The 9,760-nt window shown below is 28.9% G+C and overlaps 2 protein-coding genes across 2 annotated transcripts; both read left to right on the plus strand.

The window, feature by feature from the left end:
- Window positions 1–5,716: 5,716 nt before the first annotated feature.
- Window positions 5,717–6,417, plus strand: LOC123305926. Its single transcript, XM_044887765.1, has 2 exons — window positions 5,717–5,763; window positions 5,835–6,417. The coding sequence occupies exons 1-2, from the start codon at window positions 5,739–5,741 to the stop codon at window positions 6,209–6,211; spliced, it is 402 nt and encodes a 133-aa protein (XP_044743700.1). The 5' UTR covers window positions 5,717–5,738; the 3' UTR covers window positions 6,212–6,417.
- Window positions 6,418–7,659: 1,242 nt separating this feature from the next.
- On the plus strand, window positions 7,660–8,567 carry LOC123305811. The gene is made up of 2 exons (XM_044887640.1): window positions 7,660–7,724; window positions 7,787–8,567. Exons 1-2 carry the CDS (start codon window positions 7,700–7,702, stop codon window positions 8,161–8,163), a joined length of 402 nt encoding a protein of 133 aa, XP_044743575.1. The 5' UTR covers window positions 7,660–7,699; the 3' UTR covers window positions 8,164–8,567.
- The last annotated feature ends 1,193 nt before the right edge of the window (window positions 8,568–9,760 follow it).

Raw genomic sequence — 9,760 nt, forward strand, 5'->3', positions numbered from 1 at the left:
GGATAGTTACTTCAAATTTAATTATAACGATGGCAAGTTTTTATTTTATTATTTGTTGCAGAATTTTAGCTTATTGTAAGCAGTATAGGTAGAAATATTTAACTGTTGTCAAGTCAAAAGACCTTTAACTGAAAATTTAATTTCAGATAAAGTTCAAACAAAGGTACTTTTTTAATTTTAGTTCTGGCTAACTTAATTTCGAATATTTCTTAAAATAAATTAAACATACCTAATGTAGCTCCGATAATTCGACAATCTGTTAATACCTCACTTACATCACGACGATCATGAACTTGTGGCAAAATAATAACATTTTTGAAATTAAAGCGAAAATTACGTATTTGGAATAAACCAATGTAGTTACAATAAAAATCATCGACTTTTGAATAGCCAGGTGGCAAAAATGTTCTTAGTACAGCTAAATATGATACATTGCGGTAGGTTACGTCTTCAATGAAATTCATTATATATTTACCTGTAAAAGTCACTCAAAAATAAAATACTTCAAAAATTTCAGTACTACGCCACAGCACAGTACTCTTGTTCATTAGTGGCTTAGTACAATTTGAAACTTTTGTATGTAGCTGCAAGTTATCGCGTGTTTCCTTTCACGAGGGTCCAAAAACTTTTAATTGTTTCACGATTTTTAAATATACAAATATTTTATCTTTATTATTCTAAGAAGAAGATAAAGAAAAAATTAATTTAAGATTGATTTGCCCTGATATTTTATAAAACAGATAGACACATCTTTGCTCGTCATAAGAAAGCTACATACGAAATTTTACGATTTCAGTCTGTAAATAATTATTAATGAATAAGGGCACTGTACTTTACATTTTACATACCAACAGATGAACTCCGTTCGTCGCCAGTATGTGAAAAACAATTTGGCGGTGCTATGCCCCATAACTCTGAAAAAATAACACCTTCACACCAAACCTTGTATTTACGCCCTTTTATATCAACACGTTCCATAAGTGGTTCTAATACAACAAATGGTAATGCTGGATTCATATGCAGCTTCTGATCTTCACAAAATTCGTTCACAAATTCCAACTGTGATTTTTGTGGATCTTGCATTTCGTTTCCATGATCTGCTTGTATTGATGATTTAATTATGATAATTATTTGTAATAATATATAGATAAACATTTTTAAAGTTTTAATATTCGTAACAGTTTTAATATTTTAATTAAAATGTTTAAAATTGAATAACTGTGAAATTGTGAATGACATATATGTTAGTAATTAATGATTAAATTTCGATATGTTTCATAATTACGAAATATTAGAATGCAAACGCGGTAAATTCGTGTTCTGTTTAATAAATATTATAATCACTTAGTCTACAGTATTGTAATCCCCATTATTTTAATGATCGATAGACTTTAAGGTAAAATGAAATTTGAATATGATTTTGAAAAACAATTATGCATAAGTTTTAGTATAATAAGATCAACCATAAAAAGTAAATGGTAATAAGTAATATTTGATTTATGCATAGATGTTTAATCACTGCCATAAAAAACTAACAAAAATGCATTACTTTCTTATTCTCAAAATTTTTAGAGATATAGCTTGGTCGAGTAAACTTTTTTTATAGTATTTAAGTAAGTATATTTCGAAAAGTCCATACATTCCGAGCTATTGACAATTGAACTTCGGAGAATTTAACGTTAAATAACTGAAAAAGTTTAAAAAAAATATATCACACAATCTTTAAAGTACCATAAAAAACTTGAAAATGAAAAAAAATTTCAAGTCATTTGCAGGGAAATTAACGGAGCTATAATGAAAAGAAACTTTCTCGTACTTTATTTTATGTTTTATTCAGTGCAAAAACTGATGAACTTATACTACGGGAACTAAAATTAATGCTTGTCTCTTTCCAATTTACTTTATTTAGGTACTTACAATGTACTCAAAAAGTTCTAACAGTTTCGGATATATATTTTTTGAAATATTGAAATTTAATTGTAAAAATTTTTTTCGAAAAAACCAGAAAAGATGTCTTTATCATTAAATAACTCGAAAATAATAATGTTACAAAATAGTTTTGTGCTTAATAAAACATAAAAAAAAGGTACGAGAAACTTTCTTTTTATTAGAACTCCGTTAATTTTCCTGCAAATGACTTGAAACTTTTTTCAATTTCAAGGTTTTACATAGAAAGTGTATGATATAGTTTTTTCAACAAAGAATTACAGCCTAAAGGGAGATAATATTGTAAATATTACCTTATTACAATTCTGTTTTAATTATGGAATAATTATTAAATGTAAGTATTTGATAAATTAATTATGCCAAAATGTATATACATCCTATTTCAATTTAAAAACAATAAATAAATGCTCACATAAATTCTTTTAAAAATGTAATAAAATTATATTAATTAGTAGTGATTTGTTGGCGATTTATCTTCAAAGTGCCCCAAAAATTCCCACTATTAACATAGGCGTCACTAGGTTCAAATTATTGGGGGGGGGGCACTTATTTTTGTGATATTGATATTTCAAAACGTTTTTTATGATGTTAACGAATATGTAAAATTTCACATGTTGTAAATACGTTATCTCCATTTTTTTATTACGTGTCGGAAGAAGTCTAGAATAGTAAAGTACATAAATTATGTCCATTTTTATTGTGTTTTCAAAGAAATCAAAAATCATTGGTGGGGGGGGAGCACGCCCGAAAGGACGCCTCGACTATTAATTAATTTTAATATTTCGAGTGTCATCCGGATCTCTAGTGGGGTTCAGGAGCTCGGTATATTAAAATCATATTAAAAAGAGAAATTTGGTCAAATACGATTGATATATTTTAGTCCAATCATCTTAGGATTTCACCTCGGAATCTAACGGAAAAAGCTGAATATTTGTACAAAACTTGATACATAGTACAAACGTTGCCTCAAAAGTCAGATATGGTCACGTGTGAGCAGGGTCAATGTTTTAAATATAAGGTATTAAATAAATATTCATTAAATACTACTTAAGTAATTATTTAATATCTTATATTTATAAATATTGACCCTGCTCTAAGGACCCTACACGTATACGCTAGTAAAGTAGAACCCCATCTCGTGTTTTATTTTGTGGTTTTTATTACCCACTGGGTGTGTTTTCACAATTAACAACACAACACTTTCGTTTCGATCGTTTTTTACTCATTTTATTGAATATTAAATCATTAATTAATTCCAGTAATAACATACGACAATGTCGTTTTAGCCAAGAGCAGGTAGACATTTTTGGATATGTGTTTGAGGTCTTCTGAAATTTCAGATACCTCTCCCATAATATCCTAATACAAAAATGCAGACCTTGCTGTAGGATCTTTAGAACCCCTATATTATTAAACATATAAAATATTTTGTTGAAAAAGATATCTTTGAGGCAACTTGCAAGGTTAAAATCTCTCGCAAATGGCCTGACTTTATACTTTCTTCATTTTCAATATTCTTGGCTAAGATATTTTTGGCAACACAAAATTTTATACGTTTGATAACATTCGAAGTTCTAAAGATACCCTTACGCCCTAACCAGGTCTGCATTTTTCTATTAGGATATTATGGGACAGGTATCTGACCAATTTTCAGAATGCCTCTAACTCCTACATAAAAATGTCTACCAGCACTCTTGCTATTTCTGCTAAACCATTTTTTACAAAAAATAAAACACGAGATGGGGCAAAGATCATTCGTCTAAAATATTTTAGTAGTGTATAGTTAAGTTGCTCCATCTTTTGCGCCCTCTATTTCAAAAACGGTTCAAAATTTTATCCTCTACATCTTTTATAATAAATGTAATACGATTGAAGGCAAAAGAAACGAGGTGTCCTCAAAAAACCAAACTCAAAAGTCACAAGTGACCATACGTGACTTTTGAGACAACATTTGTACTACCAAAATAAAGGTTTGCACAAATATTCAGGTTATTTTGTAAATTTCCGAGGTTGATTCCTATTTCAATTTATACTATTCGATACCAATTTATACCGTAATACTGTAACGGAGTATATTACGTCATCTATGAGTGTTGGTTGTAACTATGGTTGATGGTATTAGTTATATTTACTACGGTAGTGATTGCGTTCTAGTCAGTTTAGATTAAGATAGTCTATACAAGATGTCACTTATTTTAACACACTAATTTTAAATCTGTTTCCTTTAGTATCCATTTATTTATGAACTGGCCATTATTGTGGGTCTTGACATCCAATTTTTACAAAAATTATATATAAATTAAAATTTATAACCGGCGTCAAATTTTCTAATTTTCTGTTAACTCTCTTGAGTTTTCGAATAAATGTTTCGAACTTAAGTTGTAAGTATTTTTATGAGAACATTTTTCAATTTACTGCTACCATTAAAGTAAGCTATGCAAAAACTATTTGATTCAAAAATGACCGTAAGAATGCTATTGTTGGGAAAGGTGTTTCCCAACTCAATACCCACTAATTTTCTAATTTTTATACATCCTTGTATACAAAATCAGTTGTATCTTTTCGACAACTAACTATTTTTATTGTATGAGCGGCATATTTTTTACAGATATCTTGCAGGCTTGAGTTCAGGTTTAGTAATTTAAAGAAATATAAAAAGTGTAATTAAAGTATCCACCAAAAAGCAAGAAGTAAGTTAAATTTAAATTTAAAATAATGGATTTAAAACATTAAATTTTTACTAAGCGATTGTTTCTAAATAGATGCTACAATGACCTAGGTGCCAATCAGCATATTGTGTAAAAAACCTCTAAAAATTCTTAGATGACTTTGTCGCATCGCTTCATTTTTATAATAATGGCAAGCATATGGAACTTGTAAACAAATTTATATGTATATAATGGAATCTTTGAACATGATTTTCAACGTTGGATTGAATTGAAACTTCGCACTCTTATCGAAGACAGACGGCAATATAATAGTTTAATGATTCGTCCGATTATCCTGATCAGTATTTTCAGTATTAATGATTTTATAATATAAATAATTCATATAATTCTGGTGGAAGCGCAGATAACATTCTATAATATTAATAAATAATAGTTTAAAATACTAAAAAACACATTTTTGTAGCTAGCTGAACTAAAAATTAGAAATGTAGAAAACACGCCTTTGTAACTAGCTGAACTCAAAAGGAGAAATAATTTTTCTATATATTTAAATTTTTAAGTGAATGAGATAAAAATCATTTTATGACTTCACTTTTACTAATATCAATAAAAAAATTACAATAATTTAAATCTAGCATCCCATACTTTTTTTGCGATAAAGTGTTTTTTTATCACTCTATTTTGTCTTTAACTTAATTGAAACTATTTTCTATTTTTCAGATCAGCTAGTGACTAGTATCATAGTTCAGCTAGTTAGCGTGTTTTTTTAATCATTTTGTTTATTTTGAATTTTTCGGGCGTCCTATGTAATCGAATTTTTGCTTTCTAAGAAAAAGTTGAACATTTTTTCTACAGAAATACATATTTTGTTCAAATTTTCCTATTTTTTGATTTTGTAAATTTACAATTTTTTAGTTTTGTGTATTTAACAATTACATTTTTTCGGAAAAATCTAGTTTCAGGATTTAAAAGTATTCATTAAAAGATCCTAGAGATCACAAACTTTATATCCATCAACACTCGTTGCGAAGGCAATTAAAATAAAATTTTTGACATATAAATATCATCATTCATAAATCCAAAATTTTTGTATCAGTTCATATCATTTTTTTCAATAAAATTATGTTCATTTCGCAGTTACTAAGACGTAAGTTTCGTTTACATAAACGCATTGTTTGCAAATAAAAATTTAATATTTTATCTAATATTTATTTATAGCAAAACAAGTCAGAAGTCAACACATTGAAATTTTCAGGCGAGGCATCAAATTAGGTTTAGAAAAATACAAATATTCCATACCAAAAAATGATGATCCTACAAATAATTTAAAACGGCGAATGGAAAAAATATATAAAGAAGAAACTTATTACACACGGCAACAGGCGGGTGGTGTGGATAAACAAGCTATTGATCGAGTTTCCTCTTGTACAAAGGAGTGTTTGAAAAAAACACATGATTATCCAAAACTACAACGATGTTTTGAAAAAGTTCAACATGAAACTTACGATATTGAGGACTATGACACTCGTAGAGCGATGCAAGATACATTGAAACATGTGAAGAATACCCGTCCACGAGGCGTACCAATGGAATAAGCAGCTTCTAATGTTAAAATAATTAATGTTTGCCACACAATGCCAACATTGTGATTGAGTATTGATTATTTAACATCAGAATCGGACTATAATAACTAAGATGTTGAATTGGTTTAAATTATGGAAGGCAATGTTAAGAAATACAGGGTTCTTATTCCAAGTTTGAATTGAAGCTTTTATTCGACTTTAATTAACACGCATGATTATAACTTTTGACTTTGATAATAAACATTTCATTCACTATTTCATGTTCTTTTATTTTTTATAATATGCATAATAAGGGTTAATTTCGAAACGCGGATTTTAATAAATTCTTGTTAAACTGTCTATCAAAATTTTGGACTCTAACACTCAATTGTCATGACAATGCTATGAAATTCTATGAAAGTCTATGAAATATTTTTTCTCGAGTTAGAATTTTTTTCGAAGACTTAAAAAAATTGTATTCATGTCAAGTTTTTTTTTTTTTTTAATTTTGAAATGCAAGAAATTAGCTTTCTATTTAAGATTTAATTCAAAATTAATCTCTTTAAACAACCACTCCCCCCTCCTACTGTTTACCCGGGCGAGGTAATTTTAAATTTAATTTAATTTTAAATTATCATTAATGGTTTTTGTCAAGTACTTTAATTTGTTTGTACTTTATTGTTCACTAGCTTGATACCCGCTTTCTTCACTGGGCTTAAAAGTAAAAACCACCGCCTTATAGCCTCCATTGCTCTCAATCTCACTTATCCTCCTTCGATAACACTCGAAGGGATTGTTTTATCCAGCTAAAATATACGCACAATTTTCAATTTTTTAAAGTATAAAATAGTCATAGTTCGTTGAGTATTTCAGAAAAGATGGCCATGAATTATTTTACATTTACTATTTTAAATTTTTACAGAAATCTGTAATTTATGGTTAAAATGATGATCGTAGATGAAGTAGTAAAATGTCAGAATAAATTTAATTTTTTTTAAAAATATATATTTATAAGTTTTAGCTCATGTGTTATTCTGTTGTATGAGCTATATTGTTGTACAGTTTCATTCAAATCCATTCGCTAGTTTTTGCGTGAAAGCGTAACTAACAAACAAACATCCTTACTTTCACATTTATAATATAAAGAAATTTTAACGTAAATTAAAGAAAAAAGAAAGTTTAATACAAAATCCTTAATAAAAAGTTTCCATTTAAAATTTAAAAATTTCTACCCAAAGCATAGGGATGGAGGTGGAAGCAGTTTTTGACATCAGTGAAGGCAAACTGTTTGATCAAGTTAGCTCCTTAGCTGTTTGTTGATCTATTGCTAACAGAACTCGAAGTTCTGGTAGCATTAGATCAACAATTTAATCAGTAATGGTGGCACTGGCCTTAAAATATTAGAATCACGATTTGTTGCCATGATAACTTAAACTTTATATATTTTGAAGAAATAAATTATTTAAAATCAAAATTTTTCGTGAAACTTTAAAGAGAGTTAAAGTTAATTTTTCTTGAAATATGTCATTTTTGAAAACAGCACATTGTAACTATATATTTATTTATATTCCAATAGCATATTTTTTTATTTACTTTAATTGTTTACAGCATTGAAAACAAGATGTGGACAAAGAGGAATAAATATATTGCGCCAATCTTTTTCTTTAAATGCTGCTTTATTGGATAAATTTAAGGAAGGAGAAGATCCACATCCTAGAATACGAAAACGTATGAATGAGATAGTAAATGACGAAACTTGGCATACCAGAAGAAGTCGTAAAGATATTGGAAATTTGAACCAAGAAAGAATTGATAATGTTCTTCACACATATAACACATGCATGAAACACTCGCATAATGTTCCTCAATTTAAACAGTGTATTGGCAAAGCTAAATGTGAGGTTCATGAAATAGATCAAACTTCAGTTAGACATAAATTAGAAGATACTCTTGACAAATCAAGGAATGTTCGTCCCAGAGAATGATATGGCGCTGTTTTCAATAATGTCATTTTACCATCATCTTTACCATCAATTATTTGAATACATCCAAACCGACCAAACGAATGTGTATGATTTGATTTATATTAAAGGTTTGATTTGCAATTTACGCTTTATGCAAAAGCATGCTTGATCATGAATTTCGGTAGTGTGGAAACTGCACCTACGCCATCCAAATTCAACACCATTTCCTATGACGAATAAACCAACTGAGTAAAAGGCAAAACACACCTTTATACAATTTATTAAGGATGCATATATGTGTATATGTTTATATTATCAATTTGATTTTACATGCATACTGTAAACTTAAATATGATTTACATAAATATGTTACCACGAAACATGTATTTTATTTAGGCTCAAATTATAGAAATTCATATAACAAATGGTGTTTTTATTTTTAACTTTAAGGCTATGTAGGCCACAGGCTATGTAGGTGCTTTGCTTAAGTCAAAGTAAATAGGAATCAGTCGACGAAAAAATTATCACGAATGTGAATATATGAATGTCCAAAAATAAATTAAGCGGAAATGTTAGCATATTCTTTTTAACTGTTCATTAAATGATCAATATATCCTTGTCAATATGCAAGTATTAATATTTTTGATCGTTTGACTAATTGTCAAAACGATTTGCATTAAATATAGGTGAAGTAAGATAAAGTACCAAATAAAACTGTTCGCTCACATTTAACTGTGTTAATTTTTTCGAAATTTCGTACCTTCCTACAGGTCGATATTAAAAAACTATACCCTGTATATAAAATAATGCTCGCGAGTTAGCTAACTATGGTTTCAATTTCCAATCCAATTTTATGGCATTTTTCGTTACCAGCATCAGCAGGACCGTGCGCAGAAATTTCCCAAAGGAGGGGCTCAAACTTTTGTTCATCATGTTAGGTCATAATATAAATAAAACCAAAAAATTCTTTTTTCGAGTAAGAGAAAATTTTATTAGGTGGAAATGTGATATTCAGTTACTGCTTTTCAATCAGTTAATTCTGCAAGATACAGAAAAAACTTTATCAAACATCGACTTCTACGCCGCAATTTATATTGAGCGAGGACTAAGCCGTTTAGCCGATTATCAGATATTGTTGATCTAAGATATGTTTTGAGACGACAAAAAGTTGAAAAGGAGCGTTCATTCGTCGCTGTTGTTACAGGCAAAACTGCCAAAACAAGAAGTATTTAGTAGACATTTGATAACGCATCTGTATTGCAAATATCGAGTGCTTCGAGTGAATTTTTGGCACGGGAATCAGCGTGCAAAATTGAATATTCTAGTTTAAAAAGTCGAGCAATAGTTTTCATAAAAATTTTTCATTAGATTGAGAAAGTTTAAAAATTTGATACTATTGCGATGATTCAAAATTCGATCTAAAATCTTCAACTGAATCAGTCTGTATATTCGAGTCTATTACTATGCGAACCTTGGCCTCCGCACTTCTATGTCGTATTCATCGCAGATATCGCTCATGGTTTTGAAAAATTTCCTGAACTCTTCATACATTCTTTATTTTTTCTAAAAATCCAATTTCAAGTTGAAATTTTGTTCACGCCATAAAACTTTCCGGCAG

Source organism: Chrysoperla carnea, chromosome 1 (genome assembly GCF_905475395.1).
Source record: "Chrysoperla carnea chromosome 1, inChrCarn1.1, whole genome shotgun sequence".
NCBI lineage: Eukaryota > Metazoa > Arthropoda > Insecta > Neuroptera > Chrysopidae > Chrysoperla > Chrysoperla carnea.

What these genes read in the sequence shown, in the direction of transcription:
- LOC123305926 (XM_044887765.1), top strand. Translation starts at nt 5,739, where the DNA reads ATGTTCATTTCGCAGTTACTAAGAC. An exon ending in CATTTCGCAGTTACTAAGAC is followed by an intron (nt 5,764 to 5,834) that starts GTAAGTTTCGTT and finishes ATTTATTTATAG; the next exon opens with CAAAACAAGTCAGAAGTCAA.
- LOC123305811 (XM_044887640.1), top strand. Translation starts at nt 7,700, where the DNA reads ATGTCATTTTTGAAAACAGCACATT. An exon ending in ATTTTTGAAAACAGCACATT is followed by an intron (nt 7,725 to 7,786) that starts GTAACTATATAT and finishes AATTGTTTACAG; the next exon opens with CATTGAAAACAAGATGTGGA.